At 51.5% G+C, this 15366-nt stretch overlaps 1 protein-coding gene across 1 annotated transcript in view; it reads right to left on the minus strand.

Annotated features, from left to right (window-relative positions):
• TMEM132D (transmembrane protein 132D) overlaps positions 1–15366 on the minus strand; it is a gene marked incomplete at both ends in the record, with an annotated part of 627093 nt that continues 611727 nt past the window's right edge. The window contains 4 exons of the mRNA XM_082853296.1: positions 1–1185; positions 5327–5518; positions 9649–9922; positions 13085–13290. Of these exons, the coding sequence (XP_082709422.1) occupies positions 1–1185; positions 5327–5518; positions 9649–9922; positions 13085–13290 (1857 nt within the window). The remainder of the gene's footprint in view (positions 1186–5326; positions 5519–9648; positions 9923–13084; positions 13291–15366) is intronic.

Here is a 15366-nt window from a genome sequence, read left to right on the forward strand (position 1 = left end):
TTACACATCTTCATGTAATCCTTCCATGTAGCCGCATGACTCTTGGCATCCCCCAGGGTCCAGATCCTGGCAGACCCATTTCACGGCATCCTCACTGCTGGTCGCTATGGAGTTCACGGCGGGGCATCTGTCATCCGTAGAGACGGTGGTGAAAGTGGTGAATTCCACTCTTTTCCTTTTTGAGGTAGGGGACGTTGGGGGCTCGCTTTTCGGATCGCTCCCGTCCATGAGTGCGGGTCCTGAAGATGCGAACAGCTGTCCGTTGGTGCTGTTTGGGGAGTTTGTGCTGAGGAGATACTTACTCTCTTCGAAATCCATGCCCCTGTCGATGGCGGTGATCTGCTCGTCCTGGGAGGAAGCCAAGTTGATGTGATTCTCCAACAGTTCGGCCCGGTGGCTCAACCCGACCCAGTCATGGTAGTGACTCATACCTTCTTGTTCCTCGAAGGGAACCTGCTTGTGCCTGTACTTTAACGCAAAGGTCACACAGTTTATTAGGAAGACCAGAATGGCCAGGCAGAAGACACCCAACAGGGCGTACATCCCAATTTCCAAGTCGCTCAGCCCTTTGGAGGCCTGCGTGAGGTCATTCTCATCCATTTCCCCATAGCTTCTGGGCAGGTCCACCTGGGCGGGGAAGCTGGTGAGGTCAATGGAGATGGTCTGCAAATGGCTGTCATCATCCAGAAGGCTTTCCTGGCCACGGTTCTTCTGGAAGGTGGACCTTTCCGTGGTGGAGCCCCTTCCTTCCATGAGGCCCATGGAAGAACTGCCGTAGTACCGTCCCTCTTGACGCCCCCATTCTTGCGAGGGTCTTTTGGGTCTTCTGTCACTGACATTATTATCCAGGTGACCTCCTGCCCCCGTGTGTCTGCTGTCGCTGGTGTTGGGATTGGCATCGTTTGGGCCAAATTTAACTTTGATGTTGGCTGTCCCCACGGCCAACACGCTCTTCCGTTTGGATTTCTGGCATGACTCACAAATAACCATTTCGACCTTCACCAGGGCACCCTGTCCCTCGGCCTCAGCGGTGATTATAGGCCACTTGAATTTGGGGTCTTGGTGGATAGAGACCACCTTCTCATCCAGTGATGTGGCCATCAGGGAGAAGTCTTTCGCGTCATAAATATCCAAAGGGGTGACAGAGCCGTCACTGAATTGGACCCAACAACTGATGGCTGCTTCCTATGGAAGAAAAAAAGTAAGTTCATCAAAACGGGCCCCAAAGCTCACTGAATACAGAGTCTTAGTAAAAACAGACACTCTGTCACAAAGATAATACGCCAAGAACAAAGGGAAACCTTTTATGCAGCGTAGAAATAAGAGGCAAGAAGTACCGAGGGTATGAAAGAAAATGAATTCTTGTAAAGATGTAGAAGCCAAAGAAAACTACAACAGCAAAATGACAATGATGGAACAGGACCAGGAATAACCCTCCCTAATAAGATCTGCTTTCTCTCCTGAGGTGTTGAAAGAAAGATGGCTTCTTTCTGCGGTGCCAGATCTACTTCTGCATAGTAACCAACTGCCTATCGACGGAGATCTACCGGTTAGTGGGGTCACTTACAAATGTTACGTGTTTAAACGAAAAATATTTATTATGTTATTTTTAAGTTGCTTTAATACCGACTCTCCGTGCACTACTCACAACACAGGTTAAAACCCCTGACCTAGACAAGGGTGCCCCAGAGGGGCTGCAGGCTTTGGTTGTGTGGGTCCTGCTACATCAGCATCTAAGGATGGGTTTGTATTGGCTTGTGGACAGTCTTGGCTTGGAGGTGAAGAGTAAAACCAACCAGCCAGAGAGAGGGTTAGGGCTAGGGTTAGGGTTGGGGTTGGGAAGGGTTAGGGTTAGGGTTAGGGTTAGGGTTGGGGTTGGGAAGGGTTAGGGTTAGGGCTAGGGTTAGGGTTGGGGTTGGGAAGGGTTAGGGTTAGGGCTAGGGTTAGGGTTGGGGTTGGGAAGGGTTAGGGTTAGGGTTAGGGTTGGGGTGGGGTTGGGGTTGGGAAGGGTTAGGAAGCTTTCTGTTGGGAGAATCTTTGTCTTCCCTTCCACTCTCCAACCCAACCAGTTGGGGGAAACTGGGAGACCCAAAATTAGCCAGGGTCAAGACTTGTGTCCATCTCAATCCCTTGTCTTTTTACTTTGTTGCTTTAGACCAGCTTTCCTTGGGACTAGTCTGTCCAGGGAGACTGTAATAGACAAGATAACCTCTAAGCCTTCAGTTTCAGTGACGATGTCATTGGCCTTGAGAGCAAACTGGGAGGCCCATTGCTCCCTCCTCCCTCCTCCTAGCTCCCGCAGAAGCTGCTCCTTCCCAAACCCAAAAGGATGCACAGCCCTAAGAGGCTTGTGTGCCTGCCCACCTGGCCACAGCTGATTGGACCCATAGGACGGCTGCTGTCAGAGCCATTCATCTCTGCAGCTCTGAGCCAGCCGGCATCTCCCCCTCCAATTTGAAATAAGCAAGATGGGAGAGGCTTCCCTGGTGGCGCAGTGGTTGAGAGTCCGCCTGCTAATGCAGGGGACACGGGTTCGTGCCCCGGTCCGGGAAGATCCCACATGCCGCGGAGTGGCTGGGCCCGTGAGCCATGGCCGCTGAGCCTGCGCGTCCGGAGCCTGTGCTCCGCAACGGGAGAGGCCACAACAGTGAGAGGCCCGCGCACCGCGATGAAGAGTGGCCCCCGCTCGCCGCAACTAGAGAGAGCCCTCGCACAGAAACGAAGACCCAACACAGCCAAAATAAATAAATTAATTAACATTAAGATGGGAGTGAAGCACTCAGTGGTGGGAAGATGTGTCGGAGCTCATATAAGACTGGAGGATGAAGCCCCGCTTTGGAGCCCCACGATGGTCAAGGTGTAAGCAAATGTCTGGGCACAGCATTTATTTAATGAGATGATGGACATGAGAGAGACTGTCGACCCCCCAGTTTCCCCAAGTTCTTACAGCTGGGGCCTAAGAGGGTCCCACTATCCTTGTAATAAATCCTGTGTTATTTAAACTTGCTTGAGGGGATCTCTCTTACTTGCAACCTAAGAGCCACTGACCACGACAGAACTTAAGTTTACCTGGTGGTCTCTGGTCTTTGAACTGAGAAGGGAGCTTCTCACATATGACTGGTGGTCTCTGCTTCTCCTTCAGCACAGCCAGTAAATACCGACCTTGTTAGCCATCGGCTTGGGGTGGCTGCTAAGTGGAAAATGCCTCCATGACACAGGCCAGAAGCCACTGGATGTGACCTCGGTTTACCTGGGCCTTCGGATTGGCTGTGAAATTGCAGCAGGAACTTCAAACGCACGTTGGATTTCTTGAAACTGAAATGTCAGAGCCAAGTTGCAGGCAGGGACTGAGCTCCATTCAAAGCAAGCACGGAGCAAACCTCAGGGTCACGTGCCTAGCTCTGCATGTGGGAAATGGATTCGCTCTGTGGCCCTATTCTGTGTCTTATCGCTTCCTTAACTCCTAACCGGCAGTCACCTGATTTGATCACCCCAGGAAGACAGGAAGAAGCCTCGGGTCATTTCTCCTTTGCTATCTGTAACTTGCAACCTGGCTGGCATCATGCCCTGAGAAAAGGGAGGTTTGTCTCTGGCTAGAATTCGTATCCGTTATTGAGATCATCCACTTTCAAGTGCTTTCTAATCCAAACCCCTGCACACACAGACCACAGTGAAAGGACAAGGGATTAGCTAACACCTGGCAGGGGAGCCTTCAGTGCTGGGTACGGGCTGGGAAAATGGCAAGGCTCTGTGCGTCCAGGGGCAGGTACAGCTTAGCCCACCTTCCTGCCCAAACATAGTCACAGCCTCAGCAGGTGCAAGAGGGGACCCAGATGGCAATGTACCTGCCGAGGGGAGAGCTTCCAGGAAGCGCTCCTGACCAATAAGGAAAGCTGCCCGAAAACCCCCTATGTGGGCTGGAGGCCTTCTAGCATCCCCACAGGAGGACAGTCCTGTCTCATGGGGCGCACAGAATCGGCAGCCTGAGACCACCGTCCTTGGGCATTAAACAAGGCTCACCAAAGTCTCCATCCAGTTTCCGTCTAAGAAATAAAGTTGTTCCATCTCAGATGAGGGAGGAGATCAGATGACGTTTCCAAGTGCCCTTCCCACAGTCCTCTTTGTTTGGAAACCATCGTATCAACACACAAACATGCACTACATGATACACACCACAACATGTACACATACACAACGCACACTACACACATACATAACACAAACATACACATACGCACAGTACACACATACACACAACACACTATTAGCGCACGCTGGTTTCCAGTAAAGAGAAAGAAGGCCATGACTGATGTCACCACCGGCTTGTTACTTCTGCTTTGAGCTAAATGACAAATGTGGAAGCATCTCCTCCAATCTCCTTCCGACCCCCAGACCCGTTAGCCCAGTTTTTTGCGCAGGGACTCAGCGGAAGGCTGTGGGCCCCTCCTTGGAGTCTGTGCCCGCCCTCGCTTTCACCCCACTGCTCGGGGAGGTCCGCGGGGTCCAGAGCCAGGACCGTCTGGGGGCAGGGGGGCTGGAGAAGCAGCACAGGTGACGCGGATGGGGCGCGAGGAGACTGCGCCCAGCCTCTCTGGCTCCTGGTGCGCTATAATCCATCACTCCTGGCAACCTTGGGGTCTGGCATCTACGTCAGGGGGGCTGGGAAGCCTGAGGCTGAGCAGTTGCCCCTTCACAACGCCTCTCCAGACTGCGGAGCGCCCGATGTGCGAGCCCACTCTTTTGCGGGACCCCTCCACCCCAATTAGTGATTCCACCACACAGGCAACCTGATCCAACGCGTGACCTCACCCCACTGTGCGACCTCACCTGAAGTGTGACCTGCTCAAGGCGGAAGCCCATCCAGTGAACGACCCCACTGACATGTGATGCAACCCCACCACGTGACCCCAAGAGACGTGGGATTCCCCCGCTGGTGTGGGCCCCACCTGCTGTGTAACCGCACCTGGTGTGTGACCTCACCTGGTGTGTGACCTCACCTGGGTGTGACCTCACCTGGGTGTGACCTCACCTGGTGTGTGACCTCACCTGGTGTGTGACCCACTCCCCCATGTGTAACCCCCCTGGATATATGACCCCACCTGTTGTGTGACCTCACCTGGTGTGACCCACCTGCTGTGTGACCTCACCTGGTGTGTGACCTCACCTGATGAGTGACCTTACCTGGTGTGTGACCCCCCCATGTGTAACTCCCCCTGGATATATCACCCCACCTGGTGTGTGACCTCACCTGGTGTGACCCGCCTGCTGTGTGACCCCCCCCCCGACATGTGACCCCTTCCCACGGTGCCCCATTCCCACCCCACACCTGTCTGGGCCTTTGCAGAAGTTCTTGAGCCACCGCGGTGGCGAAGATGGCTCTGTTGCTCCCAGGGCTGAGCTGCAGGGAGAGGGACAGCCCTGCCACCAGCTGGACCCCGAGGTCTGTGATCGTCACCTTCTCGTCCAGCACGGTGATGGTCTTCTCGGCCAAGATGGCATCTGACAGAGGCGACAGGATCTGAAAGGCAGAAGCGACATAGGAAGGAAAAGCTCTCTGTGGTTCCAGAAATCCCCCCGATGGTGTAAACGATGGAGGTGGATAGGGACAGACAGAGCCAGAGGAGCAAAAACGGGTCTTTCCCACTCATGCCTTCTTCTAAAAGATATAGCTTGCTTGTGAAAATATAGCGCATTTTTTAAGTAACAGCAAGATGGTATCAAGGAGTGGATGGGGTAGGACCTGGCATCCCACCCACAGCATCAAATAAACTCCGTTGCCTACCATGCACTGCCCTCAGACCCTGAGAAGAAGAATTAACATTTTCATTCATTTCAGCACTAACTTTACGATTCTTCTACAGCATGGATCATTTCTACTCTTACTTAGTGCATATTTTGTTTAAAATCATTTTATGTAAATAATTTGTTTAAAAAAGCTTCATAGCGTCATAGAAAAACGGTTTCGATATGCTAGCTATACAATTCTATATTTCTCTCTTCTACACATGATCGCCAATGACCAGTTACACGCAAAGAAGAGACGGTCGGTCCATGTACCACCTAAAGCATCCCGTGTGTCACCGGGAGCTCGCACTCCACACTTTGGGGAACACTGAGCAGCGACACTCAGTTGCATTTTGGAATATCAGCTTTCGTCCTCTGATAAACTCAGCTGCGAGTCCTACCCTTGACGCCGATGTCCCAAAGTCTCATTGGTCTCTGGACACCTGTGATGCCCTGGGGAATGAAGCTTCTGTTCAATTTAGACCCTGAGGAGGAAATCCTGCTTTGGAAGATTGTCTGTGGAAGCACCTCTGCTCCCCCCGCCCCTCATCCAAGTTACAAAGTGCTGACTTAGACTCCGCTCTATGAATCCTCAACCTTCTGGGTGAAACAGGTTTCGTTCTCCCTTCCCCAGCTTTTTTTGACGTATTTCTCTTTTCAAGTTGTTGGTGATATTGATGAAGATGTATCTCAAGACAGTTTTCCCTGGATTCATTAAATTCCTTTATCAAAGCCCCACATTTCTGTTCAAATACCTTCTTCAGTTTCTAAATCTGGTTGGGACACCTTGAATGGCGCTGGGTATGAAACAGGAGTCCCCAGAAGAACGTGGCCGAATGAATTTATAACTCAGGAGGACTCGGTGGCCATAAATAAGAGGGAAAAACGAAGTGTCTCAGGAGCAGATGCCCCACTAGGACAATTTTCATGTTTCGCGCATGGGAAGCTGGCCCATTCGCACTCACTGATTTTCACAGAAATACCTGATTTCTGAACAGTGGTTCATGGCGTCTTTGTATTTAAATGATCATTTTGAGTGGTTAGTGTCAAGTTTCCAGATCTCAGCATCACTTTAGCCCATGGATCAACTTTAATTTAGATCTTTCAGGCAAAAATCAACTGTGAAGATTACAAGTGCTTGTCTATGGGGCGGATGTGTTTTGTTTGACATAATACTTCAAAATGGGATGAATGGCCATCCTTAAAAAACAGACGATTTCGTATGAAAGATAGATTTCTAGCTATTCTGGAAAAGTTGCAGCATCTCTCCACACTGGGCTCCCATTTCCTCTTGGCACCTTTTGGAGGTGAGTATCAGCCTCCCTTTGCCACACTCCTCACCACTCCCTATTGTCCTCCTAACACTTAGGGCCCAACTCAGTCATCCTCTTTCACCTGATGCCCTGGCTGCTTTCCTCACAGAGGGTACCTTCGCAGCTTTTAGAGAGCATTGCAGCATGTGACTCCTGAGTCCCAGTTCAAAGTAATTTACTTTCCCCCTTGAATAAAATGATCTCTTTTATTTTTATTTTTTTCCAGTGGCTAAAGTATTTTATCAGATTAAGTACGTCATTTGCAAATGGTTTCATGTGAAAATTTAAAAGCAAAGTTATAAAACATTTTTAATAAAACAGTACAGAGTTAACAGCAAAATTACATTTTCTTGATTGTACAAATAAAAACATTTTGTTTCTGATAGACTGTCTGAAAATTTTATAACGTATTCTCCAACTGACAGCTGCAATATTCTATTTTAATGAGACGTCTCAGGGTTAATTCAATCATTTGATAATAATGGGTTCAAAAATGCTCTCTCTTAAATATCAGCCCATTTTCCAGAATGTTTGAAATCTTCTACAGTCCAATAGAGTAAACCTCACTGTTTGGCTAATAGGATGATCACCTCTTCTATAAATGGGGCAGTCACTGAGGAACAATATTTGCTCTCAGACAGGAGGTAAGTGACTCCCAAGCGACCTCCCAGAACTGTGTCTTGTGAAAGTGTTTGTTTCAAAGCTCCCATGTTGCATACTGGTCCACCCCATCCATTCCTAGCAGCAGGTGCTTACAAGACCAGTGGAATCATAATAACTCTGTTGCTTCCTTCAGTACATTTCTGAAATGCTCCAGGTTTCATCATGGGGCAGGCTGGGCCCTGGTGGAGACAGCTGAGCATCATGGTGGGATGGGAAGCTTTTTGGGGACCATGGTCAGTGAGGTGGAGTGACCAAGTGAGAAGCTGCTGGCCACACCCATGATTCTGATGCGCTTAGCCCACCCCAAGAGCTTTTTAAAAAGTATTTTTCAATTACAAAACTTTTATTTTATATTGGGGTTGGCTGATTTACAATGTTGTGTTAGTTTCAGGTGCACAACAACGTGATTCAGCTGTACATGTATCTGTTCTTTATCAGATTCTTTTCCCATGTAGGTTATTACAGAGTAATGAGTAGAGTTCCCTGTGCTATACAGTAGGTCCTTGCAGGTAGTGTGTATATGCTAATTTCAAACTCCTAATTTATCCCTCCCCAGACCTTTCCCCTTTAGCAGCCATAAGTTTGTTTTCTATGTCTGTGAGGCTGTTTCTGTTTTGTAACAGTTCATTTGTATCATTTTTTAAGATTCTACATATCAGTGATATCACATGGTATTTGTCTTTCTCTGTCTGATGTACTTCACTTAGTATGATCATCTCTAGGTCCATCCATGTTGCTGCAAAATATTTCATTCTTTTTTATGGCTGAGTAGTGTTCCATTGTGTACATGTACCACATCTTCTTCATCCATTCATCCATCGATGGACATTCAGGTTGCTTCCATGTCTCAGCTGTTGTAAATGGTGCTGCAGTGAACATTGGGGTGCATGTATCTTTTTGAATTTGAGTTTTTGTCTTTTCCAGATATACGCCCAGGAGTCGGATTGCTGGATCATATAGTAGCTTTATTTTTAGAGCTTTTGTCCCAAGATAGTAACATCCACCATGTCTCAGAGACAAATAATGTCTTGGAGGTTCAAACATGACCCATCCTGAGAAGCCAGTCCATCATTATACCTCTTCTGTTGTTTATCTGACAGCTTCTTTCAGTCTATTCACTCTGAAAATGGATACTGTCGAATAGAGCTACCATGTGATCCAGGAATACCACTCCTGGGCATACATCTAGACCAAACTCTAATTCGATACATGCACCCCAGTGTTCACAGCAGCACTATTTACAATAGCCAAGACATGGAAGCAACCTGAATGTCCATCTACAGATGATGGATAAAGAAGATGTGGTACAGATATACAACGGAAGATTACTCAGCCTTAAAAAAAAGAATGAAATAGTGCTATTTGCAGCAACAGAAATGGACCTAGATATTATCACACTAGGTAAAGTACGCCAGACAGAGAAAGACAAATATCATATGATATCACTTATATGTGGAATTTAAGAAGATGATAAAGTGCACTTATTTACGAAACAGAAGTAGACCCATGGACATAGAAAAAAAACAAACGGTTACCAAAAGGGAAAGGGGGGGGATAAATTAGGAGTTTGGGACTAACATATACACGCTACTATATATAAACTATGATAAACGACAAGGACCTACTGTACAGCACGGGGAACTCTATTCAATATCTTGTAATAACCTATAATGGAAAAGAATCTGAAAAGAATAGATGTATACATATGTATAGCTGCATCACTTTTCTGTACACCTGAAACGAACCCAACATTGTACATCGACTATACGTCAATAAAAAAATAAAAAAATAAAAATAGATATTGCTCTAAGTGACGACAAACGGCCGAGTTCTCCTCTGGGTAGAGACGTGACGGGAACACAGAGAGGCCTTGCCTTGGGGGTCTTACCTGAATGGCGGTCATCCCGAGCTCCTGGCCGATCAGGACTTGTCCCCCTTGCAGCTTGGCAATCCGGGGCTCCTCCACCTGCATGAAGTCATTTACCAGCTCCGTGATGTCCACCTGCCAATCGGAGCCCAGCAGGTGGGCCAGCTGCCCCCCGGGCTCAGCCACTTCGGCCACAAACTGAGTCAAGACCCGCACCATGGCGTGCTGGTACTGGAGAGCGCAGCCCCGGCCTTTCTTCTCATCTTCTTCCTCCTCCTCACTGTCCCGAGCTGGCCTGTCAAGGGGTCAGTTCGATTGAACAGGTGCTGATTGGTCGGGTCAACGGCTGGGGGCTGGGGGTGAAGCATGGCAGGGGCTGCAGAGGTGAGTGGGCATGAGGCCTGCCTTCGGGGAGTTCACAGCCTGGGCGGGGGGTGGGGGAGCTCAGACACATGTGCAGGGGTGATGCTCAGAATATCGGAGCCCTGCTGTGGCCTGAGCGCTGACCAGTCAGAATGGGCTGGTGTGGTCAGCAGAGTTCTAAGGTGTCCCCTATGAGCCCCATCTCCTGGGATTCACTTTGTGAAATCCCCTTCCCTTTGGGTGTGGGCTGGACCTAGTAAAAGTTTCTTCCAATGAAAGATTACAGCGGGACTTCCCTGGCGGTCCAGTGGTTGGGACTCCGCGCTTCCGATGCAGGAGGCACGGGTTCAATCCCTAGTCGGGGAACTAAGATCCCACGTGCCGCGCAGTGCGGCCAAAAAAAAAAAAAAAATTTACAGCAAAAGTTATGGGATGTCACCTTCAAGATCAGGTTTTAAGAAACCATGACTTGTCGTGTTCAGCCCTCTTTCCTTGGTTCTTCTCTCTGTCTTTTTAATTAATCTTGCTTTCCTTTTCTATTACTCGTATACTTCCTTTTTTAAAATTTTATTTATTTATTTATTTATTTATGGCGGTGTTGGGTCTTCGTTTCTGTGCGAGGGCTTTCTCTAGTTGCGGCGAGCGGGGGCCACCGCTCATCGCGGTGCGCGGGCCTCTCACTATCGCGGCCTCTCTTGTTGCGGAGCACAGGCTCTAGAGCGCAGGCTCACTAGTTGTGGCACACGGGGCCAGCTGCTCTGCGGCATGTGGGATCTTCCCAGACCAGGGCTCGAACCCGTGTCTCCTGCATTGGCAGGCGGATTCTCAACCACTGCGCCACCAGGGAAGCCCCAGGTTCTTCCCTCTTGCCTGCCCTGGTGAAGTCAGCTGCCGTGCTGTGTGCGGCCCTATGGAGACACCTGACAGCTGGAAGCAGCGTCCTCTGGCCAACAGCCAGTGAGGAGCTAAGACCTCCCAAGAACCACATGAGCTTGGATGTAGGTCCTTCCCCACCAGATCCTTGTGCTGAGACTACAGCTCCGGCTGACAACCGGACTGTAGCTTGCGAGAGATCCAGCTAGGCCTGGCCTGGATTCCTGATCCAGGGGAACTGTGAGATGACAGGCTTTTCTTTTAAGCCACCTGGTTTTGGGGTAAGCCACTCAATTATGTAGCAATAGATAATTAATACAGTAAGGCTCTGGGTGACCAGTATAGCCCTACAAACCAGTACACGAGGGGAGTGAGTGTTTAACTCAAGGGAAGGTATTTTGTGATAATGAATGTAGAGAGGGCCAGGCAGCAGGCAGATGTTAGCTGCTCCCTCAACATCTGAGCCTTATGTGCTGTCAGTCCTTCCCAGCACCATCAAGGTCTCCGTCAGAAGAGCTGCTCACTCCTCGAAGTGGTTCTCTTGCCGTATCTGAGCTGGACAGTCGTGACAGCACCTGGACTGTTCACGATCACACTCGGCCAGTCCTTGGGTGAGTCTCTCCCTGCACCCACTTTCCCTCAGTAGCGTCAGTAATCACGCTGAACTCCATGCTCCCAACTCAACCTCAGAAACCCCTGTGGTTAAGGAAAGGGTCATGGCTGAAGCCACCTTCCAACGGCACGCAGGACCCAAGCCTTCATTCCTGAAGCCCTGCCCTCTCCCAGGTGCCGTAAGAACTCAAAGGGGTGGACTTCCAAGGGAAGGAATAGAAAAGCTGCCCCTCACCTAAGTACCAGTTCACCCCTCCCTGCTGAGTGCCCAGACTCCAGGAATAGTTCCTGGTCTAATTCCTCACATGCTCGCTTTTGACCTTCTACAAGTCCCTTAAGCACGGGTTTCTCCAAGGTGACCCAGTCTCTGAAAAAAACTCTCTTTGTACCTGATGCCTGTTTATTTGCCCGAGGTGGGCGATGCAGACTTATCAGTCCATCTAACGCCACCAGAGGCACACAGGTGACAGGCCACGGACTTCATCTCCCCAAGGGAAACTGATCTCAGTGTTGCTGGGGAAAAAGAGACTGCCCGGGTCAGGCAGCATCTGTTCAGACAGCTCTCTAGCGGACCTCTGTGGCCTGGGGCCTCCAAGAATCAATTCTTCCCTCCTCCTGGTGTTGATCTCTTGCTTCAGGCAGGGTTGACCTCTTTCCCTAGCTCCTCTGGCCCAAGCCAGGGGAATGTGGCTGCAGCCTAGCAGGCCAATCAGTGTATTCTGTCTCCTCCCCGTCCCCTCCTCTCCCCCTCTCCCTCCCCCTCCCCTCCCCCTCTCACCGCCCCCTCCCCTCCCCTCCTTCCCCCTCCCCCTCCACTTCTCCTCCTCCTCCCCTCCCCTCCCCTCCCCCTCCCACCACCCCTCCCCCTCCCTCCTCCCCCTCCCACCACCCCTCCCCCTCCCACCACCCCTCCCCCTCCCTCCTCCCCCTCCCCTCCCCTCCTTCCCCCTCCCCTTCCCCTTCTCCTCTCCCTCCCCCTCCCCTTCCCCCCTCCCCTCCCCCTCTCACCACCCCTTCCCTTCTCCTCCCCTCCCCTCTTCCTCCCCTCCACTCCTTCCCCTCCCCTTCCCCTTCTCCTCTCCCTCCCCCTTCCCCTCCCCCTCCCCCACCCTCCCCTTCTCCTCCCCTCCCCTCCCCTCCCCTCCCCTCCCCTCCACTCCTTCCCCTCACCCTCCCCTTCTCCTCTCCCTCCCACCTCTCCCTCCCCTTCCCCTCTCCCTCCCCCTCCCCTCCCCCTCCCCCTCCCCCTCCTTCTCCTCCTTCTCCTCCTCAGCTACAGTGATTGGATCAGGAATGGACATATAACCCAAGTGAGGATAACACTTAACTCCAGGGTTCTTGCATGAGTTATTGGGCAAAAGAGGATGTTCTCTCTGCACAGTCACGGAGAAGGTAGAGTGAAAGTCTGGAACCTCGTGAGAAAAGCCTGATGGATGACGAAGCCAACACAAAGCAAGCAGGAGCCAGGAGGTGGAGAGAGACCCAGTCCTTAGGGTACAATGGACCCCTGGAACCAGACACACCTGAAATGGGCTACCCTGTAAACTTCCGTCTTCAGCCTAAGCGCACTTGACTTGTTTCTGCTACGGCGCCTGACCTGCACACCCACCTCTTGCTGGAGACAATGGGGACTCTCCAGCCCTTGATCTGGTTGAGCTCGGTGTCCGAGACCTCGATCTGCAGGGGCAGACGGGGCACCCACACCATCATCTCCAGAGGACTGGTCAGGTGCTGGTACGTGAAGTTCACCACCACGTTCACCTTGCCCTTCATTTCCTTCCCGTTGACAAAGACGTAGTCACACCTGTCAGAAACCTAGGAAGAGGGGAGAGAAGGGTGGGCGACGTATGAGTTTTTATCACATCCCAAAGGAAGAGCAAGAGAAAGCGGAGGAGGAAAGCAGTGTCGTGACTCTTTTGGGGTCACAATCACGAGGAGCTGGTCCTAACGTGGACACTGGGTTTTGCTTTCCGAGACAGCAGAGGCTGTGATGACAGAAGCCACGGGGCCCATCCACCTCTCCTGGGAGCTCTTCGACTGGCTGGGTACACTCACCCCCACCTGCTGCAGGTGCTTTGCTGACAATCTGTGCTGCACCTCCTCTGACAGACTGCCCTTAGGTGCTGGAGCCGAACCTGCAGAATCCCCTGGGTGCCCTGTACCGCTCAGCCCACCTTTTTGCCCGATGATGACTTCCTGGTTTGCCTCAAGGAGGGATGAACCGTGTGTATAGTTCCTGACCCGGAGCTCCTCTGGGGATCGGCCGAGGCTCGATTTCATCTGAAACCACCCGGCTCAGCTTGTCCCCTTTCTGCATCCGGCCTCCCTCACTCCCAGACGGAAGTCTCCAGAGAACATCCTCAGTAAGTCATGTGCAGACAAGCTCCCATCTTAGCTGTGCGGGCAGATTCCGAGATATATATTCCTCACGCTTCCTGGGAGCCTCTCAGTGGGATTCTCCCCACCTGCCCACCGTGGTAACTAGCTCAGTAATTCATTTCCCGTCGCTTCCATCTAGGTGTCCTGTCCTGCCCCCACTCCCGCCTCCACGTCCTGGAATCAGTCCCCAGATGCACCCGCCGCCCTCCAGTCCGTGGCCCAGGCTCTGCTTTCCAGAGAATCCAGACACGTTAATCCAGGCCCACGTTAGCTCATTTCACCCTCAGAACAACCCCGAGACGAGCGTTCCCATCAGTCCCGTATTCCAGATGCGGAGGCTGAGAGTTAAAGGAGCTTGACTGTGCTCCTGGGATGTGGCCCTGGGGTCCTGCTGTGGAATCCACGATCTCAGCTTGTGCTGGTCTACCAGGCTGCTCCCCGCTGCCCACGTGTGACAGAAAAGCCAGGTTCAGAGAAGAGACCTTGTGCCCTTGTCTTTGTCTCCCAGCTCTCCAGGGGAGCTCGTGCTCATCCTAAGCAAGACTTGGGGTAAAGCTCTGGGGTCGTGTGGTAGCATGAAGACGGCCCCCAAAGATACCAGGTTCTGATCCTCGGAACTGGTACGTTACCTTATTTGGCAAAAAGGACTTTGCGGGTGTGATTAAGGGTCTGGAGATGCGCAGATTACCCTAGATTACCCAGGTGGGCCCTAAACGTAGTCCGAGTGCCTTTATAGGAGAGGAACAGAGGGACATTCGACCACCGTGACAGAGGAAGGACATGTGTCACCAAAGCAAGATGCTACACAGCCGGCTTTGAAGATGCAGGCCAGGGCCAAGGAATCCAAGGAAGGCGTCTCTAGAAGCTGGAAGAGGCTGGGAATCATTCTCTCCTAGAGCCTCTGGGAGCAGTGCGGCCCTGCCGATAACCTTGTGAAGCTGAGGAAGGACTTCTGCCCCCAGAACTGTGAGAGAATAAACGTGTGTGATTTTCAAGTCACTTTTTTTTTTTTTTTGGCCACACTGCACAGCTTGTGGGATCTTAGTTCCCTGACCAGGGATCGAACCCGCGCCCCCTGCGGTAGAAGCGCAGAGTCCTAACCACTGGACCGCCAGGGAAGTCCCTAATGTGTGTGGTTTTAAGCCACCGGGCTTGTGGTCATTTGTCCCAGCAGGAGACGGCCACAGAGAGGGAGAGGAGGATGGGCAGAGGCCACGCGGGCTCCTTCCCGGCTCTGGGGCTTGGCTGGTTGAGCTTGGAAGAAAGATGGACAGGAGCAAGGCCCCTGGTTTATTGAGCACGTAATACGTGCCCGGCCGAGCAGCTGAACACATCCCAGGTGTGGTCCCAGTTAGTGGTCACGAGAACCCAGGACATGGGTGCTGTTACTGTCAGTTCACGGGAGGTCAACCTGAGGTCCAAGACATTAGGTACCATTTCCCAAGGACGCACAGCTGGGAAGTGGAAAAGACCAGACTCAACCCAAGTCTGCCCCCAGCTGCCCCGCCTCAG

Source organism: Leucopleurus acutus (genome assembly GCF_964270905.1).
Source record: "Leucopleurus acutus genome assembly, chromosome: 13".
In the NCBI taxonomy this organism is placed as follows: Eukaryota; Metazoa; Chordata; class Mammalia; order Artiodactyla; family Delphinidae; genus Leucopleurus; species Leucopleurus acutus.